Genomic DNA, 23,462 nt, shown 5'->3' with positions numbered 1-23,462 from the left:
TGGGCTGGCACCACTGTCGGGGGCACAGCAAGCAACAGGGCTCTGTGCAGAGAGCCCCTAAATCATGAGCCCCGTGCCACGAGACGTGCATGCTTTCTGCTGTAGCGCAGGCTGTGAGAGAAGAGCTCAGTAATGCCAGACACAGAGAAACTTAGAAAGCCTGGTTACCTTCCCCTGGAGCCCAGCCAGACTCCTCAGGGTCTTTTAATACCGGGTGAGCTCGCCGCTGTCTCCTCTCCTGACAGCAGCAAGGTCGGGGCTCTCCTTCCTCCGCCTACTTGCCCTTCTGCACCAACCCTGCAGCCGTTCCTGTCTCTGAAACTTCTACCTTTCTGGCAGGCTACAGCCAAGTGGGAGAATTTAAAAGCCCCCAGGGCAGAGATGAAGCAATGCTCAGACACCGAGCACCTCCCTCCTGTAAGGGGCTGGGGACAGAGGCAGCCCAGCCAGGAGAACCCCGCTGGTGCAGATTTGGGGCATTTCGAGATGCTCTCCATGGCATCTTGAGAAATCCCTTGCCAGGGCAGCCACAGACCACCTGGTCTTTGGGAAACCATGCAGCCTTGAGGGAAGCCTGGCTCCTGCCTTGCTGGAGAAGAGCCACCCAGCCAGCGGTGGCAGGCAGGCTGCAAGCCCCATCTTGCAGCAGATGCTCTTTCTGGGCACTTCTTCAGGGCTTTTCACTCATGATTTTTTTTTTTCCAGTTACTTAATTTTCAGCTTCTCATGTGCTGCACACCCAGGCCCAGCAAAGGTCAGGCCAGGATCTGCCTGGGACGTCTACAGAAAAGCCCTATGTGCATCGACCTGAAAGGCACTCTGTGCTCCCTACATTTAAGTGAGTGTTGGTTTTTCCCAAACAGCTAATTTTTGACGCTTTTCAAAATAACAAAAGCCCTCTGGCTGGAGTACCAGACGAAGAGGAGAGACAGACTTATATCAGCACAGAGATTTTCCCACTTGTTTCTACACAGGATGAAGAGAAACCAGAAACTCTCACCCTCCACTCCCAAGACAGGCATCCCTAACTATCTGAAGAGGAGCCAGGGATACAAGCAGAGAGGTCAGGAAGAGCACATGTGGTGGGACCCTTCGCTACTAACCCTCCTAGCTGCCGAGGCCTGAGCACCTCCACCCAGGAGGCAGCTTGTGTCTAATGTCCATCCATGGGCATATCCTCCCTGGAGTGCTTTAATCTCTTTTTCAACCCATTTATCCAGGGACACATGGTGCTTCCCTTGGCTTCTCCTCCAAGGATCCCTGCTTCCTTGGACATGGTGATCCTAGGATCCTTGGCTCTACACTTCCCGGTGCTCCTCTGCAGCCAGCAGCCACAGTCGAGTTTCCACCATTATCTGCTCTTTCCCCTCCAGCAGCCCCGAGAGCTCCCAGCCAGAACATGGCTGCTTGAGGGACATCACAAGTCTCTCCAATTCCCCTGGATGCATTACATACCCCACAGATCATAGCAGCAGTATTTACGGGGATGTACTTCCCTGCCACGCAGGCCAAGAGGGGCCGATGGATGGGAGCGGGGTTTGCTTCAGCATCTCAGAGCCTGAGCGAGCCCCCGGCACAGAGACAAGACGCATCCTTCAGACCCAGGAGTCTGGACTTGGGTACTGCTGGCACACCAGGGCAGGATGAGATGCACCTGCCCGCCGGCTAATAAAACCCTGTGCCCGCATCTCAGTTCATTACTACTCAGTTCATCCAACATGGCACAGCAGCACAGGCAGTCCTTGTATCGGCTCTTGCTGACGGGGGCAAAGACTCCGAGAAAGCCCCGTGTTGTATCAGACCTGAGCGCTGCTTGCAAACCACCGTCCTTTCTGGCAGTGATGGTGCACAACCTCCTCTCCCACTGACGCAGGGGACCAACAACCCCAAACTCCCACCAGCAAAGATGAGCGAGGCGTGAAGCTTTCCCTTTGAGCCGCTGCAAAGCCCCGAGGTCTGGTGAGAGTCTCGGATCAGGCTCCTGAAGCCATTCCAGCGTTTGCATTTGAGATGATCAGATAAAAGCACTTCAAACGTGCAGCTTCCCTGCCTCTCGGGTGATTTCTGCCAGGCTGGAAAGGCCAGTCTCTTGACCCCCGGCTGTGGTTTCACCGAGCCCCAGGAGCCGAGCCCAGCCGACAGCGGCAGGGCGCTGCCGGGGGGATGTGGGCTCCACGTCACTCACATTGCACTCAGTGCAATGGGGTAGTGGGCTGAGCTCCAGCTCTAAGGCCATGTTTAAACAATGATGCCTGCCATTAATCATTTAGGAAACATAAACAAATACTTTTGCTATTTAACAGAATGTTTTTAATAGCTGCAACGAATTTTTAAGCTGTCCCAGCTGTTTGCAGTCTGAGAAACATACTGCGTGTCCACTCAGGCAAGTCCCCTCAATGCACGTTTTTCTCACAGTTCCTTTTAAGAAGCTTATTAAACAAACCTCGTAAGCCTTCTTATGCTCGGAGGAATTCTCCACCTTCAGGGACTCATCCCCAGCCAGGTCGATGGCCACCACAGAATTGTTTCGATACTTCTTGCAGAGCTCCACCACCTCCGGAGACCAGCCTGGAACAGAGAGCGTCAGGGTTCAGGGGAAAGCATTGGTAAGAGACACACCTTCAGCATTTTTCTAAACAAATCCTGGTCATATAACTAGAAGGCTAGAGCTATATTCTTTGGTCTTTCCTAAAATTTGATCCTCAAAAAGGAAGCTAACAAACTCCTAGAAAGGTCTGCCATCTTCAGGCAAATAAAAGCTGCTAACTGATTAGTTCATTGTCAATCAAACGGAAATCAAATTCATTTGCCAGCTATAAAGCTGCTCTCATCATGGTTTTTTTTTTCTGCTCACTTTTGGTAGGGGGAAAAAAAAAAAGAAAAAATAAAAAGAAAACAGAAAAAAAACTCCGAACACAGTAGTGACTGCAGTTGGCCCAAGGTAAGCTGAACTGCACAGCCCATGTGGTGTAACATGGTGCGTGGGAGAAATCCTTCAACTCGCTCCTGAGCTTTCCAGGGCTGGGCAAGGGCAGGGGAAGGAAAAAACTGGCCCATCAGACGAGTTTTAACACGGAGGAGTTTGGGCTGGGAGGGATCTCTGGGGGGCCCCTGTACGACAGTCAGCCCTGCCCTGTCTCAGAGCATCCTCGACTACGCCAGACAAGATGATGGATGCTACTCCTGGTGGGAAGGAGCTGGTCAGCCCCCTGGAAGGTGACCTTTAACACTTGCAAAGTTTTATTGTTTTGGCATCAGTGAGACAGAGAGTAACAAATGACCAACAACTTCTTCACAGTTATCTCTGATCAGGATAGATAACCTCTGAGAAAGGACGTGCACCTACTAGCTCATACAGCACTTACCCTTAGCAAAAAGGCCAAGAAACAGAGATAAACTGTAGTGTTAATAATTAAGAGAAACCCACTGCGCATGTAGAATCCCCAAAATCGATGAACACATAAGAAAACACATGCAAATTAATCTTCTTTTTTCACCAGTTTCCAACTCACCAGATTAGAGCCATTATTTTATTAACAAGTTTAATATGTGCTGGTTCTGGCTGGCATCTATGCCTTTCTCTCAACACTTCATAAATTATAGGGTTGCTTCCCACTGTTGCAGCACATCCCAAATGTGGCACTAAAGACTCTTGTATCAAGCGCATCACTGGCTCCGGGTAAGAGTTGGTGCCCTGGGACAGAGGCATAAAAATGCCAACTCGGATGTCTGCGAAAGCTACCCCTCCTGCTGTGCAAGTGCAGCTGCTCGTGCCCTCAGGCACTTCCACTACCTTCTTCTGCCTTTACCACTTGTGTGTTGGCAGGGACCATAACTGCAGACAAGTGTGACACCGCCTCACAGCTTTCCAGTTTCTAGGAAGAAAAAAAGTTTTCTTCCTAGAAACCAGAAATTTAAAGGTCAAGTTTTCAAAGTATTGTTTGGGGTTGATGTGCAGGCAGGAAAAAAAACCAACACTCTCCAATCTCCCAGTTTCCAAAAATATCATATTTCACACTTCTAGACACAAACTAACCATGTACTCATTAGCAAAAATCTTTCCACCATCTACCCGACTAAGCCTACATAAAACTGTTGTGAGATATGAAGATATTCATAACAAAGTCTTCACATAGAACAGCTACTGTCATACAATCTTGCTCTGACTGCATCTTTCTCTAGAGGAAGATGCTCACAGAACTCAACAGCTCAATGAAACACTGGAAATTGGGTTTTCTTCCAATTCTGGGCGACAGCACCTTTTACCAACAAAGTTCAGAGCTGCTGATTTTATAGGAAACATTTTCTTTATGTGACTTAAGTATACTTTACTTGTGTTTTCATCTTAAACCAGCAGAGACTGCAGCCAGAGGATTCTCTGGCTGACCCACAGTCTAGGCTAATGAAGGAGTATGCTGCTGTAGCAGCATGACCATGAGCAGGGAAAGTGTGAGATCTCACGCCTGGTCCTCCTCCTGTGACTGTCCGCTCTCGGACCCATCAAATGGTCATGGCAGATGCAACCATTTGCTGTGGCAATGGCTTCAACTGGCCCAAGGAGAGCTCCAGCCTTTGGGCAGGGAGCGAGCTACGAGCAGAAATGAGACCTCCCCCAGGAGAGGACAGAAGAGCCCATTTTGTCTCTCTAGCAAGACCTTTCAGATACTGGTTGTACCCACAGACGCCCACTCTCACATCCAGCACCCCCTTTCCCCATAGGGAAGAGAGGGCAGGACCCCCACCAAGGAAAAAACCTACTCCTTCTCAACACTGTCTGGTCTGGCATCGGACCCAGGGCCACGGGACCGGGGCTTTCCCCGCATTTCTGCAGGGACCTGAACCCAGGGGACGTCACCTCCCGCCACGCGTCAGGGAAGGGGAGCAGAGCAGCAGGGGAGCTGCAATACATTACTTGGCATATGACGCATGCAGCATAGAATAGACCTGGCTTTGATGCGGAAATCCCTTTCTCCATCCTGTAGTCCCTGATTTACGAGGTTAACGACTTCATCTGGAGTGAGGTCTCCCCTGCAGGGGAAGAAAAGCCATCAGTGAGAGGCCGGACACCCGCCAGGGAGGCAGGCAGGAGCCGCAGGTCCAGCCCAGCATCCCTACGGGACACCCCATGCAAAACCCAGGCTGCCCGGGGTCCCACTCGCCTTAACATCCAGAGGAGCGCGACGAGACCGCCCAGAGCTGAAGAGCACCTTTTACACCCGTGCCATGCCCAGATCTACCAGATGTCGGGCACAAAAGCATGCAAAGATGATAGTAAGATTTAGAAGAGCCTCAGAGAACTGGATGCCAAGCCTGCCTGAGCAGAGGAACCTGCTCTTTGCCAGAGCATCTCATCAGGGCACACAACTGCCTGCAGCCGGGCAGGGACGAGCATGAGGGCTCAACGCCCATCACAGCACATTTTGCAAGGGGCCACGAGGCCCAGCACTGATTTAATCAGAGGCACACATCACAGAGGGGATGACATGCAAAGAAGGGATCGGATCACCAGCTCGCTCCAACATTGCCCACTGTCTCTGCGAGCTCAAATTCACATTTTGCAGGCAAGCAATGCATCTATGAATGCTGCTTTCCCTCGCACAGAGAACAGCTTCAGCCAGAAGTTTAAGCACAGCCGCTCTGCACATGCAGAATGAGGTGCCCAAAGCAAGGGATGTTAAAACATGGCAGCACACACAGATATTATAAGATGAAAAATGCTATCGATGGGGAAGACAGGTGGAACCATGCCGGTGCTCGCCGCACTGGAGGAGAGAGAAGGTTTAGTTACACCAAACTTCGAACACGCGCCAGCTGACCGGTGTGGGCCATGCCTTCTCCATGCCAAACTGGCTACCCACCGGCTCCCTGGCACAGCGGGTTCACTCACTCGGTTTGGCCCCAAGGGATGGGATCCACGCGGCAGTTGGCCAGGAGGTGAGGGCTGTACCGGACCTCCACGTAGATGACACCTTCTTTTGCTTTCGTTTCCACGAGCTCGTAGGCGATCCTCCTCACCGCCTCACGGTCACCCCTGCAAGGGACAGTAGTGGGACCCATCACCGGCACTCATCACCCTCGGGGTGGGCGAGGTGACCTCCAAGGCTGAGCAACGTTAGCCAAGGAGTCCTGCCAAGGGTTGAGGAGGAAGTAGTAAAATGCAGTGTACTTACGCAATGGCAGGCATGTAGTGATTAAACTTTTCTAGAAACTGCGTAAGTGTCAGTGGTGTTTTGTAGCTGACATGCTTCAGGAGGTCATCAACAGTGCTGCCAGGGAGAGGAACCCCTCTTTTCCTAGAAATGAAGCCACATATTACTGATGGGGAAAGCTATCGCATTTTTAATCAGTCCATTTCATAGAGCAATCGCATCCCAAGCTGGCAGCATTAACCTCCATTTCTTCACAGAAAAGATATGGCACACATTGTCCTTCCAAAATCTCACAGATGCAGCCCTGGGCCTCAGCAGGGAGGAAGGCAATCCAAAATACAGGCAAAGCACAAACAAATCGAAATACAAGCCCAGACTGACCTGGCAGGAACACAGCCAGAGCACATTTGAAGCTTAAGGAGGAGTTCATCTAAAGGTGCTCTGGATTATTTCTTGGCAGCTCCTAGTCCTAGCAGCAGAATTGACAGAATTCTTTAGAAAAGTTAATTTCCATTTATGCAGGTGCAAATGCTTTAGAAATTGTGGAGGTGCTCCCAGGCGCAGGATCACGCATGCAGAAGTGTCATGGCTCATGTGTTTAATGCCAGCAGCTCCTGCGAGCGAGCCGGTTTCCAAGCCCCAACATCATGGTGGGGACACCTCCCACGCAGGAGAAAACGACAGTCCCAACAACTGCTCTCACCAAAGGGATGGCGATGGTAAAGCCCACCTAAATGCTTCCAAGAGGGAAAAGGCTGTTTGTCCCTGGAGCACCTGGAGTCCTGGGTGGGTGGAGGTGTCCTCAGTGGGGTGACAGCCAGGCTCAAGGGGGCTGCCAGCCAAGGATGCTGCGTGCTTCCCAGGCAGGCTTCCCACCCCACACCCTGTTACCCTGCACATGCCAACCTAAATTAGGAATAATAACTAGACATTTGGTTTTAATCCTTTTTCCTGCCACGATGAATTACAGCCAATCGATGGATCTCTCTGCTAATAGAGACAAAACACCACAGACAGCTTTAGTGTCCCAATGCCAGCAACCATCTCGATGAGCAATCTGCAGGGAAGCAGCCCAAAGGACCCTGCTCCTGGGCTCAGTAAACATTGCTCATTGCCTGCTCACGCAGGAAGGAAACCAGCCCCGCGCTCAGCCTTCACATGCAATCTGCACAGATTAAGTTGCTGGCACTTGGCAGGGGACATTCATCACTGCCAAGGCATAGGTTTTCCTCCCCGGCTTGCCCTTTCCATGGCACTGACACATTGGTCCCTGCTCCAGGAACCAGCCCATGTTTTCCTCCACCTGCCCAGGGAAAGTTCCCTACAGCAAAGCCACTTCCCTGACCTCTTTCACGTACTTCCCGGAGTGGATCGCCTCCACGCAGCCAGAAGCGACAGCACTTTGGGATAATCCGCAGAGCAGAGACACTAGAGTGAGGTCTCTGGCTGAGGGGCTCTGGTGGATCTTGCCAACATGGCTTTGGGAGCTGCTGCTGTCCCATCCAACCCGCCTGGTAGGTGGGAGCCTTCCCACAGCAAAGCTGCCCCAGGGGAACACGCTTGTGCCTGCCGGCACCTCAGCATCTTGCCCAGAGCTACCTCCAGCCACAGGTAGCACCACTCACACCGTCCCACCGTGGAGAGGACACCTCTCCTGGGGACACCCAGTCCCTTGAGGGGCCTGCCGTGGCTCTAAACCGCTTGGCTGGGCAGCGGGGATGCAATGCCTGACCCAGAGCTGACAGAATTGGAGCCAAAGTTTCTAAAAATGGCAGAGTTCAGCCACTGCCCAAGGGGACTTGTGCATCCCAGCAGCTTTGGGTTATTTGTCAGCCACCACCTGGCAAATTTATTTCTAGCTCTTTACCTTTAAAAATAGACCACAAGCAGCTTTCTGTGTCCAGGGTGAGGTTATTAAGGCAGTCCCCTAGTCTCCTGCAGTGCCCTGTTGCTTTTATATTTGTGTGAGCGCTAGTTTTAGAGCCCATGAATAGCACAGACTCGCTCCACCCCAGCCAAGTGTGGCACCCGAGGGCTGCCAACCCCAGGGGATGCCAGGGCTGTTAAAAATAAGAGAGGACTCAGCACACACTTGGGCAACGAAGGTTTCAGTCCTAAGCAAGGGAGAGGCATGGGAGCCTCAGACGGCTGGTGCCTCCCAGGCCTCAGGGCTCCTACAACCCTCCTGAGGGACGACACCAGCACTTGTCCTTTGCTGGCAGCAGGGATCCAGCAGAGACCCAGGGAGCCAGCACTGACTCTTCTGTCCATCGGGACTTGTATTCCAGCCCTGCAGCCCACCGGCAGCACAGGCAGGGCCAGCAGGAACCCTGACATCCTGCAACGAACGAGATGGGCATCTCTGATCCACCTTCTTTACTCTGACTGCACTGCAAAATGTATGGCCACCCGCTGCAGAAAAAGCTGCTGTAGAAAGAGTATTTCCCCCTAGGATCTCATTGCCATGGACTCTGCTGGGCTCACAGAATGCCAGAACCACTTCCTATCCTCCTCAGAACTGACTTCCTCCCACAAGTACCAGAGTTGTGCCTAAAAGCCATTTCCCGAAATCTTTAAGCTTGCCAGTTTCTTGATCTGAGGGTATCTGCTAGTCTCCATTAGCTTTCTGAATAGCAACAGCTGGAAGAAGTCTTCAGTTTATTTTGCTTACAACCGTGGGGCCAGGTCCTCGCACCAGTTAATCATTCACCTTGGTGCTTCCCACACGAGCTACACTGAAGCAAGAAGATGCACTTAGGCTCTGTCAAGGAAACAACCTCTGTTTAAGTCACTGCCAAGTGCTTTCTCGGGTGACCCTCACAGGAGCATGACTCCTTGACTGCTGGTACCAGGCAGACAGCCTGGAGTTCAAAGGCACACAGCCACAGGGCAGGGAGGAGCACCCAAGCTGGTTTTTCCTCCCCAGACCGTGGTACGGCACCACCAAGAAGCAGCTCCCAGCCCGCTTTCATTTTACTTGCTTTGGCAATTAGGAATGTGGAAAAAGAAAGGAGAATACACTGACTCTGCCGCTTCCCAGGTACACTTCAAAGGCAGACACCTCTATGAGACTTCTTCTGTCCTTTTCTCACGGTGGCTCCTCTTCGCTTGCCCAGCTCACAGGACCGATGACCACCTCGCTCACACTCCTGCTACCAGCGCAGCCCCGCTGCAGCACTGCCTTTTGGGAAGTGCTCCATCTTCTCGCACTGTGCGGCCACAGGACCCATCTGGGCAGAGATGAGACCAGCACCAGCCAGGTTTGCTGCCTGCACAACGGAGGAGAGAGCTTTCCCAGCCTGCCAGCACAAGCTCTTCTGTCGGAGAATTGGACAAGCAGAAGGGATGATGCTTTTGAACTGCAGCTCCCACAGCTTTCTTCCCCCCGCAACTCACCTGCCAAAGTGCAAGATTGTTTCTGGTCTAATTGCTCCATCCAGGTGGACGTGAAGCTCTACCTGCAGTAGGATAAAGAGAAATCGGTGAGGTACTCTTAGAGCTGCAGCAAAAGCTTAGAGATAAGCAGCTGGTGCTAACGTAGGTAAAAATGCAGCCAATACGGGGACAAAGTCATGACAAGGAAGCACAAATACATTCTTATATAGTTTATTTTTCAATATCTAAGTATTGTCCACATATCTTCTTTTGCTGCTGCAGCTCACACATTTAATGGATCCTTAGAAATTTATTCTGTTTCCAGCAGTTTTCAGGAACTGCCCTATCCTTATTTAGCTTGTATGGTTTAGAGTTTGGGAAGAGTAAAAAAAAGCAAACCCCAAACACCTTCGCTTTCCAGCTTGCTCCTTCTTGAATTCACAGACATCCAAGCATCAATTAATTTGCTAAGAGTCATTACACAAAAACTTTGACTTCACTTCCAAGGATCAGCTTCTGATACATTGTTAATTACTTGGTATTATCAGAGCTTACAGGCTTTCTAATCCTACACATGCAGTCAGTCCCATGGTACAAGGTGCTGTAAAAAATAGAAAGAACAAGAGTTGCCCCATAGAAAGAACAAGCTGATTTCAAAACTAAAACACTTAAATTTTGACTCATTAAAAATGGGACAGTAACTCAGATCTCTTCACTTTTAAACTCTCTTTCCCGATTATTGCCAAAACAATGGATTTTGGAGAAAGAACCCCAGAAAAGCAAAAGCGAGTTTTTTCCATTAGACATCTGGGCCTTTTGGAGGAACGTGACAAACGTAATTTGGAAGTCGAACTGGGAAGGAAAATATTAGCTGTAAAATGTTTCAGCTAGATCTTCATATTTCCAGAACTGTTTTCTTTTAAGCAACGGAATAGCTTACAAAATATATATTTAATTTTTTTAATGAAACTCTAGAGCAGCAACTTAATACACAAGGTTCTTGTTAGTTATAACATTGTGCAAATTTCCCTGTGTAGATGATTGCTGCAGGATGCTGAGGCTAAGAATTGAGTAGGTTTCAGAAGAAGACTGGATAATTGCAAAGATAACTAAACTACCCAGGGTTACTAATTAAAATCCACAAACCCTCTGGCATCAGGGTATGTATCAAATAATAACCAACTATGAGGGGCTGGAAGAAAAATGAGTAAGTAGTCCATACAAGCAGGGCAATGTGTAATTGTCTACCTCTAGACCCTTTGGCTCTCCCCTGAAGCATCCGTGAGCAGCTGATGTGAGCTTAACACCGCTGGCCCAGCTCCCAGCGCAGGGCTGGCAGTGCCCATCTCTGGGACGCGCAGTGATGCCCGTGAGCTTGCTCCCATCCCCACCTCCTCCTGCAGCTCCGGGCAGCTCGAGCTGCTGATCCTGCACCATTGCAATCAGCTGGCCCAGGGGTCACGAATATCGCCACTGACATCCCTACTAGCAGATTTGTAAAAAGATACCCCTGTCACTTCGTCTACCCTTAAGACACCAACTGAATCTACGGGGATGAAGATTTTAAAAGAGCAAATCCTGATCTTTTCCCCCACCTCGAGTTATGCAATCCTGCTTATAAGGGCCAAATGTCCTGAGAAGCAGCAAATAAAATAACAGACTATGGACACGATCCACATTGCCAGATGTGGACGCCTGGCACATTTTCCAATCTTGAGCTCTGATTCCCGTTTCAAAACCATGCAAGATCCATTCCTTGAGGTTTTCAACAGCCCTCGTGACCTTCTGATGGAGTTCCAGGCTTGAAACTCACTCATGCTGGATATAAAAACCAAGCAACCCAAACCTACTGGGGTCTTCTCACTCCAAGCATTTCCTGCAAGAACATCCCAACATGACACTTCCTTCAATGAGAAAGCAAGGTCAGTGGTGTCCTTCACCCATGCAAGCCACCTCCTTCTGCCACTGCTGCGGGCGAGGTGCTTGTAAAGCAGCAAGGTTCCTCTCCAACATCAGTAAGAGGCTCTTGCTCCCCTGCCATGCATTTCTTTGGGACCTAAACTAAGAGCTAAGAAGCTCTTGTGCAATGCTGCTCAACCCAAAAAGTTGTGGGGTTCCTCAAGATCGGTGCTTGGGGGTAGTTTTCTGCAGCTGAGAACTAATCTATGCTATTTAGATTACCAAAGGACATTCAAGTGAAGAAGTAAAGGTGTGCCTAGAAGGGTGTCCGCCAGAGAGCTGGCCCCAGAGAAGGATGCAATCACCAGAGGCATAACCGAGCAGCTCAGCTCCCCCAGGTGCCTTGCTCGCAAACCCTGCAGGTTTCCAGCTCTGTGGGAGGCTGCTCGCGCTGCAGGTTACGCTGCAGCTCTCTTCCTGCGTGTTTGTTTTGGGTAAACAAAGCACAAGCCTTTTCCAGATACAAGTGGGTAACGCGACCTTGCTTTAGGTCAAGGAAAGTACCCAGATAAAGATGAAAGAGTTTTCTCTGAACTGTGGCTCCAGGAGACGATGCTTAAGCAAGCAGAAGTAAGGCGAACGCAGGAGCCCAGCGCCTCTTCCACGGCTCTGCTCCTCGGCACACAGAGGTCCACACACGTGTGGTCTCCCACCTCAAACCCTCCGGTTTATTTGGAGGGGAAGCCTGCGCGCACAGATTAAATAGGGATCTCAACACTCTGTCCAGGACCCCAATGGCACCACAGACTGCACCAGCACCAGAGAGGAGCCTTCAGCCACGCCAGAACCAGAGATGCCTTCCTTTTTCACAGCAAAGCTGGATGTGGTAATGTTTGCTCTGATGAAGAAGGAGAAAGCAGCAGAGCTCTCAAATGCTTTCCTGGGGCAGGAGCTCTTCTCTTGCCCCAGCTGCAGCGAGGACCCTCAGGAACACCTTCGTGTAGCCACCCTTCAGCCCTCCTCCTGCACCTCCTCAGCACTGCAGCTGAGAGCGAGTTCGCCGACCACTGGCCAGTGCATCAAAAAACCACAGTGCGATTCAATAAAGTCTCTGAGTTTCACTAAAGAGTTATCAAAAGCCAGACGGATGAGTTCAAAAGATGTAACTGGCCATAAATTGTGCATCCTCAGCACAGACAATATCCAACAAGGCTGTCGGAGCAAACTGAGTGCTTTCCGTTTTTATGCAGAAAAGTTTTAGCTCAACCAAGGCACGTGACTCATTAGCACAGATATCGGCAAGTTGGTTCAGACTTTAAAAAAGAAGAAGTTTTAAGGGCTCTGGCTTGACTTTTCTCTTCTGAAAATATTGTAACGTTTTCTTTTAGAACTTAATAAGCTTCAAAAATAAATTCAAACACAAAATGAGGTACTGCAAACAAGTAAGTTCCATTCAAAGATCAAGTCTGATTATTTTCAATTAGTGAAATTCAGAGGAAAAATTTAACCCAACATTCGAAGTATTTTCAGCTACAGTCAACCCAACAGAATTTCTCTATTACTCTGTGGTTTGCTCAGCGGACCATGGCAGAGCAGTTAACTGCTCAGTTTGCCCATTATGTGGCATAAAAAGTACCATCCAAGCTAAGGCACTTGAGGGAATTTCCACATTAGGTAGTTTCAGGATCGTTTTTTAAATATATATAATGAACAAAGTGAGCCCTAACACCATGGTAAAAGTAACACCAACCTCACCTTTTATTTTGATGGTTTCCAGTAGATGTTAATAGATAATCCAGGCAGCTGCTGAAGTTGCATCATTTTAAAATCCTTAGCAGTGACTTTGCCCAGGATTATTTATCAGCACATTAAAAGGTGATAATTTAAAGTTCACTCTATTGATCTCAATAACTGAAAACCAGAGTGATTGCAGCTGTCATTTGTCAACTGTTAGACACACATGGCAGGAAAATGTTAATAGAGAGCAAAATTCAACATGAGATAAGACAAATGCCAATCACTGCAAAAAGAATGAACTATGGTCCCCAAAGAAAGTACACTGTCAGGAGCAAAATTATCCTCATCTTAAACTCACCACAAACGCACATGTAGAGAGAAGAGGTGAGAGCAGATCAAGAGGGATGTGAAGTAGAAGGGGCACAGTATTATCCTCAAACCTGACAACATCCAGAAGCGTGTTCTGGAGACAAATCTGCCGTATGCTTTAAGGCTTGAGCCTTTAAAAGAGAAATGTGAGAGACTACGAGATATAGTTGTGCTTTCTAGAGAAACATTCGTACGATACGTGGGTTTGGTTGAGGAGGAGGAGGATGCTCCTGTGTTGAGCAGCGTTTAGTACCATTCCTCCTGGCACCAACTACTCAGCCTCCACCGGCCTCGGTATGAGGCTCCTGGTGCTGTTAATAGGTGATGGTGGCTGTGTGTCACCCTCCTGCAGGGACGGCTCCCACGGGACGGCAGGGCAACATCCCTTTCCGAGCCATAGCAGATTTCCAGCTGCGCGCAGCTGGAACGAGGCAATAAACAGGGTCCTTGCGCTTCGTGCAGCACCAAGCCAGCCTCTTACTGCCATCGTATTTGACATGTGGATCCGGGAAGGTTATCCAAGAGTGCGCCTGCACCACATTACTGAAGGAATGAGTACGCACTTCACTGTGTAAGGTACAGCTGAGCTCTATGCAGCCTCAGCAGCACCAGGCTTTGACCCATGCCAAGCCGGTCAGGGGTCAGGTTGTATGCAAGAAGTGGGTGAGCCAAAGAAAAAATCATCCTCAGCACACCCTCGTGCACTTGCACTCCCCACAATAAGGATCACCTTTTAAATTTATTTTTTTTTTCCAATTTTTTAAGTTTTGCATCCAAGGCAAATACCTGTATTATCAGCTCAGCACAGATGGGCAGGTCTGTCTCGAGCAGGGGGAGGCCGCAGTGTTACAGGGAGCAGGAATGCCCACCCAAACCTCCCCAGGTACAGCCAGCACAGCAGAGCTGGCACCTTTGGTGCCATCCAGATTTGGTCACCAGGCTCTCTCCTAACCATTGACAGGACACACACAGCTACAGCCTGTTCTGGCCATCTCCCAATTCCCAGGTACGAAGGGCACGTTGGAGATACCCGTCTCCCTTTGGACAGGGACAGGTCCCGAAATGCCGTGACACACACAGCATGTCCTGGGAGGGCTTACGGGACCCCTGCCCAGTGTTACCTGATGCTTATTTTGGAAAGAAGCACCCAGCAGCAGAGCTACCCCAGCTACTGGGAGGGCGCGGGCCTGACCCCAGAAGCCCCATTCCCATCCTGCTCCCCACAACACAGCTCAAGGCACACAGGAGCCGCAGGAGAAGAGCCACGTATCCCGAAGCTCCCGAGCTGGGGCTGGCCTGCGCGGAGAAAAGCCAGCAGAGAGCGAGGACACGGTCTCTGCTCTGGTTGTGGAGCAGAGAGGGAAGAGGCTGATGGTCGGCATCCAAGGAACAGCAGTCTTTTCTGTTCTTTTATGGCCTACGATAAGCAGGGTTCAAAGTCTCCCTCCGGCAGCCCCAGCAGCTCCCTGTTCATCTGCTGCAGTTGCTGGGAGTCAGCGAGTTCCTGAAAAACATGGAGGCAGCCCCGGCCCCGCATTCAGCTGGGGCTCGAAGCTGCTCCAGTTACCAGAAACGTCTCTAAAACACAAAACTGACCGCTCCCAATGACAGAGGGTCCAGGGGAATGAATAGGGCTCATTAACTGACTTCAGACCCATTTTTTTCCCCCCCAAGCCTGACTTAGCAGGTTCACAGGACTGAAAGGGACTGCCTGACTCAGGAAAACCAGTCTCGTAATTGCCGGCAACCAGACAACAGAAGCCTGATCTTAGCAGTCAAACCCTGCATGGTTTTTCCTAGGTCTCTCTCTTCAGCATCTCACTCTCCCACACACTGCAAAAGTAGGAAGAAGCCTATGTGAAAGAATTTAACTTGCTTCTCTCAGCCAAAAGTTTAAAATCACTGGGGTGAATCAACAGTTTTGCTCTTATTGGAGCTGATGAAATGCCAACAGCTCCCAAGATTGAAGTAGCCTTAAAAAGGCTTTAACCATTAGCAGATGTCAACGCTCCCTGGATTTCAGTATCAAGGTTTGCCTGCTATTGCATGGGTCACCTTCCCCAAGAGGGAAACCTCGTGTAGTGATGGAACAAACCATCAGACACGTGCACGCAGGCTTTTCCAAGTACACTAGACTTCCCTGGTGCGAGCTCAAACTGAGAGATAAATGGTTTGGGAGTGGTAGGGAATGCAAACAGTAGCAAAAAAGAAAACCCCTTTTGGGTTTTCAGAGGCAATCTTCTTCCCTGGAAAAGCCACATGCAGTTGCCACCACTCGGGTTCTCCCAGAGCGGGATCACTGCGACCCTCACATCACTGTTCTTGGTCTCCCCTGTGCCAGCACCTCACTGCCCACCAAGAGCCTAAACCTCCCTGCCTGGCAGTCAGCGCCAGAGCCCAAAGGCAGCCAGGCAGAGAAAACCTGCTTCCCGTACGTCAGCTCACCCAGACCACAACCTAAGAGCTGAGCTGTCTTGCAGCGCAGGCAGCGAGATACAGAGTTATTGCTAACCACATCTGTTTAATCTTCTTCATTCTCAACGGTTTTTATAATCTGATTAACAAACACGTTACTGTATGATTCGACTTGAGATGTATTTATACAGCACATGGTGAGAGCAAAAGACTGGAGCACCATCTGACAGCAGTCACCAAGATGGTATCTCGGCTAGCTGAGGAATAACTGAACTAAATGCTTAAGAAAAAAACCAAACAACACACCAAAAAACCGCACCAAACCCCCCAAACCAACCCCCAAACAAAAAAACCACCCACAGAACAACAAAACCAACCCCCAAAAGAAAACAAACAAGAGAAAAGGTTTTAGTAGACCAAGGCAACGGTTGGAGTGCTGGACACTTCAGGGCTTGCCTTTCTTTTGCCCAGCCCGGCTACCAGCGCATCTCCAGCCCGGAGGAGCGGAGTGACCCCGGCTGGGCGCTGGGATGTCCCCGCGGGTGGGAGCCGGGACCAGCACCGCTCCGGCGGCGGGGCATGCGGGATGCCCGGGCCACTCGGGGCAGCTCCTGCGTGTCCCTGCGGGGAGCACCGGGCCGGGGCAGCGCAGACCCCGGCTGGCACCGCCGAGCGACGCCCCAGGGCACAGCCTCACGGCTTAGCCGCCGTGCCCCAGCTCCCACCACCCCGCTGCACGCCGCCTCAGCACCGGGGCACGCCTCGGCTCTCCCCCCGGCTGCATGTGCGGCGGCTCGGCTCCGGTGCACGACCCCGGTGCGCGGCAACTCAGCCCCGGTGCATGCCCCGGCTCCCACCCGCGGTGCATGCTCCGGTTCCCAGCCCCGGTGCATGCCTCGGCTCCCACCCGCGGTGCATGCTCCGGTTCCCAGCCCCGGTGCATGCCTCGGCTCCCACCCGCGGTGCATGCTCCGGTTCCCAGCCCCGGTGCATGCCTCGGCTCCCACCCGCGGTGCATGCCCCGGCTCCCACCCGCGGTGCTCCCACAGCACCTCCGCCCCGCTGCACGCCCCGGCTCCTCCAGCAGCGCCGTCCCCTCACCTTGGGGTCCCCGAAGACGCGCAGCCCCCGCTCCATGCTGCTGCTGCTGCTACTGCTGCCGCCGCCGCTGCTCCGCTCAGCTCCGCTCCGCTCCGCGCCCGCCGCCCCGCCCCGTCCCGCCGGCCGGGCTCGCCCGCCCCCTGCCGCCCCCGCCCCGCCCTGCCCTGCCCCGCGCCCATCACCGCGGCATCCCGGCGGGCAGGGCTGTCTCCCGCCGCCCCGACATGCCGCTCCGTAATGCTCCCCGCTCCCCCCCCCCCCCCCCCCCCCGCCTTCCCGGTCGCCTTTCCTTCGGGAGCCCAGAGCCCGGGCGGGGTCGTTGCTCCGAAGATAAGATCCAAGGAAAACAGAGCTCAGCTCGTGGAACTGGAAAGCCATCTCCAGCTTTGACTGCAGTCTTAAGCCGATGCAACAATGTTTATTTTCACCTAAAAAAAGACCTAATTGCTCAGCTTGGGACCCCCCTTTCCTGCTCACAAAGCTGCTGCTCGGGGACTCACTTGTGTTGTCCGATGGCTTTTCAGACTTGTTTGGTCCACCGTACACCTGCTTTCAGCTCCTGCAAACTCATGCTCAGGGTTTCATTTCTTCTTTTTAGTGACCTGGCCATGTCTTACACTGCTCTTCTGCCTCCTGCCTTCCTCTCCCATCGGTGATGCACATGGCAGCCCATGTCACCGAGGGACAGCGGGGCAGAAGGTCCTGCTCCTCCCTGCCAAGCGGGGCTTCTCTGATACTGGAGAAAGCAGAGCTTTCAGCTACTCCATAAAGTTGCACCCTTTTAGCTAAAGGCAAATATGCAAGGTGGAACCACTCCCCAGAATGAGCTTTGAGGAACATCCCCTGGGTCCTCGTGCAGCCCTGGGTGCGATGAGATCCAAGCTGCCCAGAAGGCGCTGAGTGGGCAGGTGGTGTTTCCAAAACCACTGCAGAGCCAAGGACCACAGTCTTGTTCTGCGTGACTGGAGTTCACCTGCCCAGGTGAGGCCATCCCCAGACCACAGGCCAGGTCTGCAGGGAGCCTTGGAGATGAAAAACACTATATCAATGTAAAATTGCTTTGTAAATGTAAATCTACAAAAGCAAAATTATTACCTTTACGATGTAAAATTATTACTTGCTCTGGCACGTAAGCAGAGAAAGCCCTTGGGGCTGTAGGCATGAACGCTACCACAAATGGTTGGAAAAGAAAGTTTCCTCTTCTCTTTCCCCAGCTGTGTTTACACCAGAGGGACACTGTTTGTGGAAGCTGGCAGCAGGGGATTAGCTACGCCAGAGCCCTGCCTGCGGCGACGGGGAAGGCTGGGCGCTCCTCCAGCCCTGCGCTGTCACAGCCACCCCAGCAAGGTGACATGAAACAGCCCCGGGGAGCCAGCAGCCCTGAAACCGGGGCTGCAAACTGGTGCTAGGCACTGCTTAGTGAATGCAGGACATGCTACAGACTCATTGCTCCACATGGAAACGTCACCGGCATCCCTTGTCACTCCTCCACAGCTTTGCCATGAAAGCAGTGATGGAATTTCTGCCCCAAAGCCAAGTAGGCATTGAGAAAACAGCAGTTTTTCAGCTCGAATCCCAAGGTCATTTGGGTACGTGCACTGCAGCAGAGCCTGTGGGAAAAGCGCCGGGCTTGGCTGGGGAAGAAAGTTCATCAATATGTTCTCCTTTATTAAGTACCACCTTTCAGAGATGCCCTGACTGCATCCATACTGTAGAGATGAAAGCAAATTAGTCACAGTTAACTGGCAAAAATATTCTTTACAAAATAGTGACTGGCAGAGGAAAGTATCCATTAGCTGCCAAGCACGGTACCAGCACCACGCAGGGCTTTCAGGAGCCTGTGGGATTGAGCAGCACTACACCAGGCTTATGGGAAACCAGTGGACACAAGCAGCAAGTATTTTCTGCACTAAAATTTGTGATTTCTGGAGTCGCCAAAAGGTGACATTGTTCCAGGCTTCTAAAGCTTTGCGAGCTCTGAATTTGGGTAAAACTCCCCTGGGTATGCACAGAGCGTCTAGGCGGAAATAAAATGCTTGAGTGTGCAAATTAGCAAATGGGTATGAAACTGTCCCTGGGCAAGGTGAGCTCTGGCTCACATAGACCATTTCACCTCTACACCACGGGCTTTTTTAGTAGCCACTTGAAAAATATTTATTTTGCCTGGAGAATGTCCCACAGCATCACATATTTGAGGTCTGACTTCTGGTTCAAAGCTTCTGTAGAATAAATTGTCCCAGTGTGGATACATGGTTCTTTCTAATGGTCTTTCGTTGGCACAGCCCTGCTCGACGTGTCATCTACAGTGGGAGGACAGAGGTCACTTAGAGCCTTTATTTGGCATTAAAGGAAATTTCAAGGTAAAAAATAGCATGTGGGTAATTTTCTGCCAGAAGAGTTGTTAGCAAAGGTCAGAAAGCAGCAAATGGAGCTGAACTGGCCCCATTGACTGGGAATGGTGCAGTAAGGGTTTTTTGATGGGGTTTTTTTTTGCTTAGCAAACATACATGCACTGCAGACTCAGCTCTTTCCAGGAGTGTCAACGCCAGGACCGCATAGTGCATGCATTGCACGCAACTGTGTTGCAGAGCCTTAGAAATAAGGCTTGGGCTGATTTTAATTGACCTGACCCTGATCCACTTTATCCATCTTTACCACTGGCTTAATCATGTGGTTGCGATAACTGCTGTGCTGTTGATGTTAAATGAATGATTTCCTATGGAGAACACCACAACTCCCTATAGCCAGGAGGTTCAAGAAGAACAAGTCTGTTATTCGATGGTTGATGGTGACTTCCCACCTGGGACCTCTGTTCCACCCAAACCCTTGCTCGGATATTTGTGTCAGCCAGCACTTCAGACCTCATTTGCTTTCCCTTCCATTTTGGTCATACCTTTGAGTCACTTATAAAGACAGACAGCCCCGTACTGAGTTCAGGTTTGAGGAATGGTGCTTTTGAAGTGGAGAAGAGACCAAACCCCTCTGTCCCTTCAGCATGAGAGATGCTCCCCAGAGCCTCGCTGTTATGAATAAGATGCAAACAACAACTCGGGGGGGGGAAAACACAGTTATGAAGGGCTCCAGCGTGATTTTGCTCACTCAGTTCATGTCACTGCCCTGAGTTGGGAGCCTCTCCTGAGCCCTGCAAGCAGGAGGGGAGGCAGTCCCAGTCATGCAGACAGGAGGATGCGCATCTGGGCAGCTGCTGGAACACCAGCTCTGCTGCTTCCCCAGGTATGCTGGAGTGAGGGATCAGTGCACACACTAACAGGGCTGGGGAATGCAAGAGGCACCCTGGGCTGCGTTACCATGTATGGAAGCCACCACAGGCTAGCAGGGATGGTAAGAGGGACAGGGACACATCTCATGCTTGGGGTGGTCTGGCCAAGTACGAGGCACCACATGAAGATGCTCTGGGGCCATCCCTGGGGAAGCAACTGCTCATCTACACAGCCTGCCCACAACTCCAGTCTCCACTGTCCATTGTTCATCTTTCTTATTTTTAGGAAAATCCCAGGCAGCAAAGTAGGGGTAAAACTGATCTTGGAAGCTATTCCAATGCTTATTTCCCAGGAGCTATATTTAAACCTGCTCCCTTTCTCTTGCCCCCACAGGTTAAAACCAGCTGTGTGTCAGGGTTGCTGACACCTGCAAACAGCTTTCAAAAAAAAAATAAAAAAAATAATTGTGCTTATGCTGGGCTTAGATTACACACACAAAAAAAAAAAAAAAAAAAAAAAAAAGCAGCACGTCTCCTTTGGTTTGGGTTTTTTTGCTTGTTCGGTGGGTTTTTTTACCAGATACCAAAGATTGTCACACTACAGCTCTTTCTGAGTGGATAAGGGAGGAAAACGTGTTTAGATTAAGTGTAGCAGTAACATATTATAAATGCTGCTGTCATGTATAAACATGACATACTGTTATAATGGTTGTTTTTGCAAGAGTAGACGCTCTCAGCCCAAACATCCATTGCTTCTGCAAAATTTTTGTTTTTGAGACAAAGCTCTAACTTATCTCAGCATTTTCCATTTAACTTCTGCAGCTTCCCCACAGGGCAGGGAAAACCTCTGCCCCAGGGTGAGCCATCACCAGACCCCGTGCTGGAGTCGCTGGTGGGAACTCAGCTGTGACCTGCTTGGTTCCTGCTGGGGATCAGGGGACACTGCGGTCAATGGGAAAGGCAAAAACCCAGCTGAGGAGCCACACTGCTCCCCAAGGGGACTTCATTTCCCCCCTGCTCTCAAAGGAGCTGGAAACAGACCCAACACTGGCCTCCAAAAGCAGAAGCATGTCCTGCGTTGGACCATGGTCCCAGGCAGGTTTTCCCCCAGTTCTCTGCTGGCAGGGAGTGAGTGATGGGATTTTCCTAAGGATATTCATGCAACTGCAGCCCCAGGAGCATTAGGACAACCACAGGGTGCCACCAAGCAGCTCCAGGATGGGCTGATGGCTACCTGGGTACACCCGAGAGCTGCCGCTGGGCAGACCTTGCTCAGGGCTCCTGCCTGGCATTGCTTCCAAGGAAACCACAACCCTCACACCACTAAATGCAGTACTAGCCTGAAAATAGAAAGACCTATTAACCTCCACGGTGGGCACCCCTTGCCCCCCCACTGAGGCATACCCTAGGGTACAGATGAGGCTATCCTGTAAATGGGTTGCATTTTCCCATTTGGGGGCATTTTTGAGCAGCGCAGAAACACACACCCGGCTGACGACATGCCCAGCAAAGACGCTCGGGCACACGAGCACATGCCAGGATGCAGCCACCGGCAGAGCCACGTGGGCTGCTGCAAGCCTGCCACGCTGATCCCCTAACCGGATTAAGACTGTAACACAGAGGGCCAATTCGTACCGAGCATCAGGCCATGCTAATGTATTTCAACCTGTTCTGAACATCTCCTGGACCAGAAAGGCTGCCCAAATTGAGCTATGGGGAAATCAGGCTGCTCCAGAGCCCACAGGGCATTGGTATAGCACAGTTCTAAAAGTGATACAGTAGAGAAAAGGCAGAGAAACACAGTGTCTGTGCTTTGGGCTGTGGAAAAAGAGCAGCGGTCTGGGTCTGGCAGTGTTTCAGACCTGGAAATGCCTCCACAGCCCACCCTGAAAGCTGTGGGTTATCCAAGGATAAAGGCAGCCCTGCTCTTACCCAGCTCTTCAGATCACAGGGTGCAGATGGACCCCGTGCCCACAGGCGAGAGGAGCGCACAGTCCCCGCAGCGTGGGGCAGCTTTGCCTTGGCAGGAGAACTACCCTTCCCGCTTTTTCAGCCTGTTTCACAGTATTAAAATCGAGTATGCAAGTTCAAGACCAAGAGCAATATCACCACAAATGGAAGCAGGGTTCACCTTGCCATGCCATGGAGGTGCAGACAGCTCGTCTCCTCCTGGGCCCTTGGCCCCTCGGTGCCCTTTGACTTCTCCTGTGGGTAAAGAGAAGGACCTGACCTGACTCCATCCCATGGAAAGACGCGGCCCTGTCCCTCTTGTGCCAGCACTGTCAAGAGGAGCTGAGAGAAATCTGAACCAGCCGCAGCAGCTGAGACACAAACCTCACTGGGATGTGACCTCTTCCCAGGTTAAGGCCAACACCATTATCAGCCAAGATCATCCTGAGGAGGCCAGGAGATAAGGGGGTAGGTGGGTACAAGGCTTCCCTTGCCAAGCGCGCTGGAAGAAACCCACCACTTTCAGCACAATGGTTGATGCCACAGTCTCTGGAGGAAGGCTTTGTTGCCAGGGAATTACTGAACCTGATGCTACTTGCAAGACTGGAGCCACCTTCCCACCAGTAGCTGGTTGGGATCATGAGAGGTCCCCCTTCCTGCCCTGCTGCCTGGGTCAGCGCCCAGAGACCTCCACCACATGGGACAGAAGACCCTCGCAGTGCCTGCCCCCCAGGGGACCCCAGCCCAGGCACACACCAGTCCCTCCCTGCCCTGGCCCTGATTTTCACAAAGGGAAACCCAGAGACAAGAGCAGGATGTGAGCCAGCCATGCTCCAGCAGGTCCCAATGTGTCCCCGCACCACACTGGTGCAGGTCCCAGTGCAGCTCGGTCCAATTCCCAGCAATAAGGAGGTGGGGACACATTCCCATGTTATGTTGTTCTTTAAACAAACACATGCCCTATTCAAGGCACTGGGTGTAACAGAGCTGGGACTCGGCACCGCAGCTCTGTCACCCTGAGCAAAGCCTCTCAGGTGCGTTCAGAGGAGCCAAGTGGGGTGGCAGGACAGAGGGGATCAGGCCCTTCTCACTTTGCTGAAGTCACTGCCCTCCTTGTAGACACCACGCACCAACAAAGACCAAGATTTACACCTTGATTCAGCCCAGCCCGGCACAATGTACTTCCTCTGAGGGTTTTTAGCACCATCTCGAAAGGCACAGCTCACCTGCAGATCAAAATCTCCACA

General features: G+C 51.4%; 1 protein-coding gene across 4 annotated transcripts in view; it reads right to left on the bottom strand.

The window, feature by feature from the left end:
• The window catches only part of ADA (adenosine deaminase), a 28,961-nt gene extending 11,825 nt beyond the window's left edge, over positions 1 to 17,136 (bottom strand). For 3 of the 4 annotated variants that reach the window (XM_049817371.1, XM_049817372.1, XM_049817373.1), the window contains exons 1-6: positions 17,046 to 17,136; positions 9,546 to 9,607; positions 6,171 to 6,293; positions 5,888 to 6,031; positions 4,913 to 5,028; positions 2,444 to 2,568 (exon numbers count right to left, since the gene is read on the bottom strand). In XM_049817371.1, the coding sequence (XP_049673328.1) occupies positions 2,444 to 2,568; positions 4,913 to 5,028; positions 5,888 to 6,031; positions 6,171 to 6,293; positions 9,546 to 9,607; positions 17,046 to 17,081 (606 nt within the window). In that variant the 5' untranslated portion in view covers positions 17,082 to 17,136. Of the gene's footprint in view, positions 1 to 2,443; positions 2,569 to 4,912; positions 5,029 to 5,887; positions 6,032 to 6,170; positions 6,294 to 9,174; positions 9,380 to 9,545; positions 9,608 to 17,045 lie in introns of all 4 variants that reach the window. The other variant, XM_049817374.1, reaches the window with a different exon arrangement.
• Between the last annotated feature and the right edge of the window lie 6,326 nt (positions 17,137 to 23,462).

The sequence above is a fragment of the Accipiter gentilis genome, chromosome 14 (assembly GCF_929443795.1).
Source record: "Accipiter gentilis chromosome 14, bAccGen1.1, whole genome shotgun sequence".
Classification (NCBI taxonomy): Eukaryota; Metazoa; Chordata; class Aves; order Accipitriformes; family Accipitridae; genus Astur; species Astur gentilis.
The sequence above is the reverse complement of the archived record's forward strand: the minus strand, read 5'-3'. Positions and strand labels throughout refer to the sequence as shown.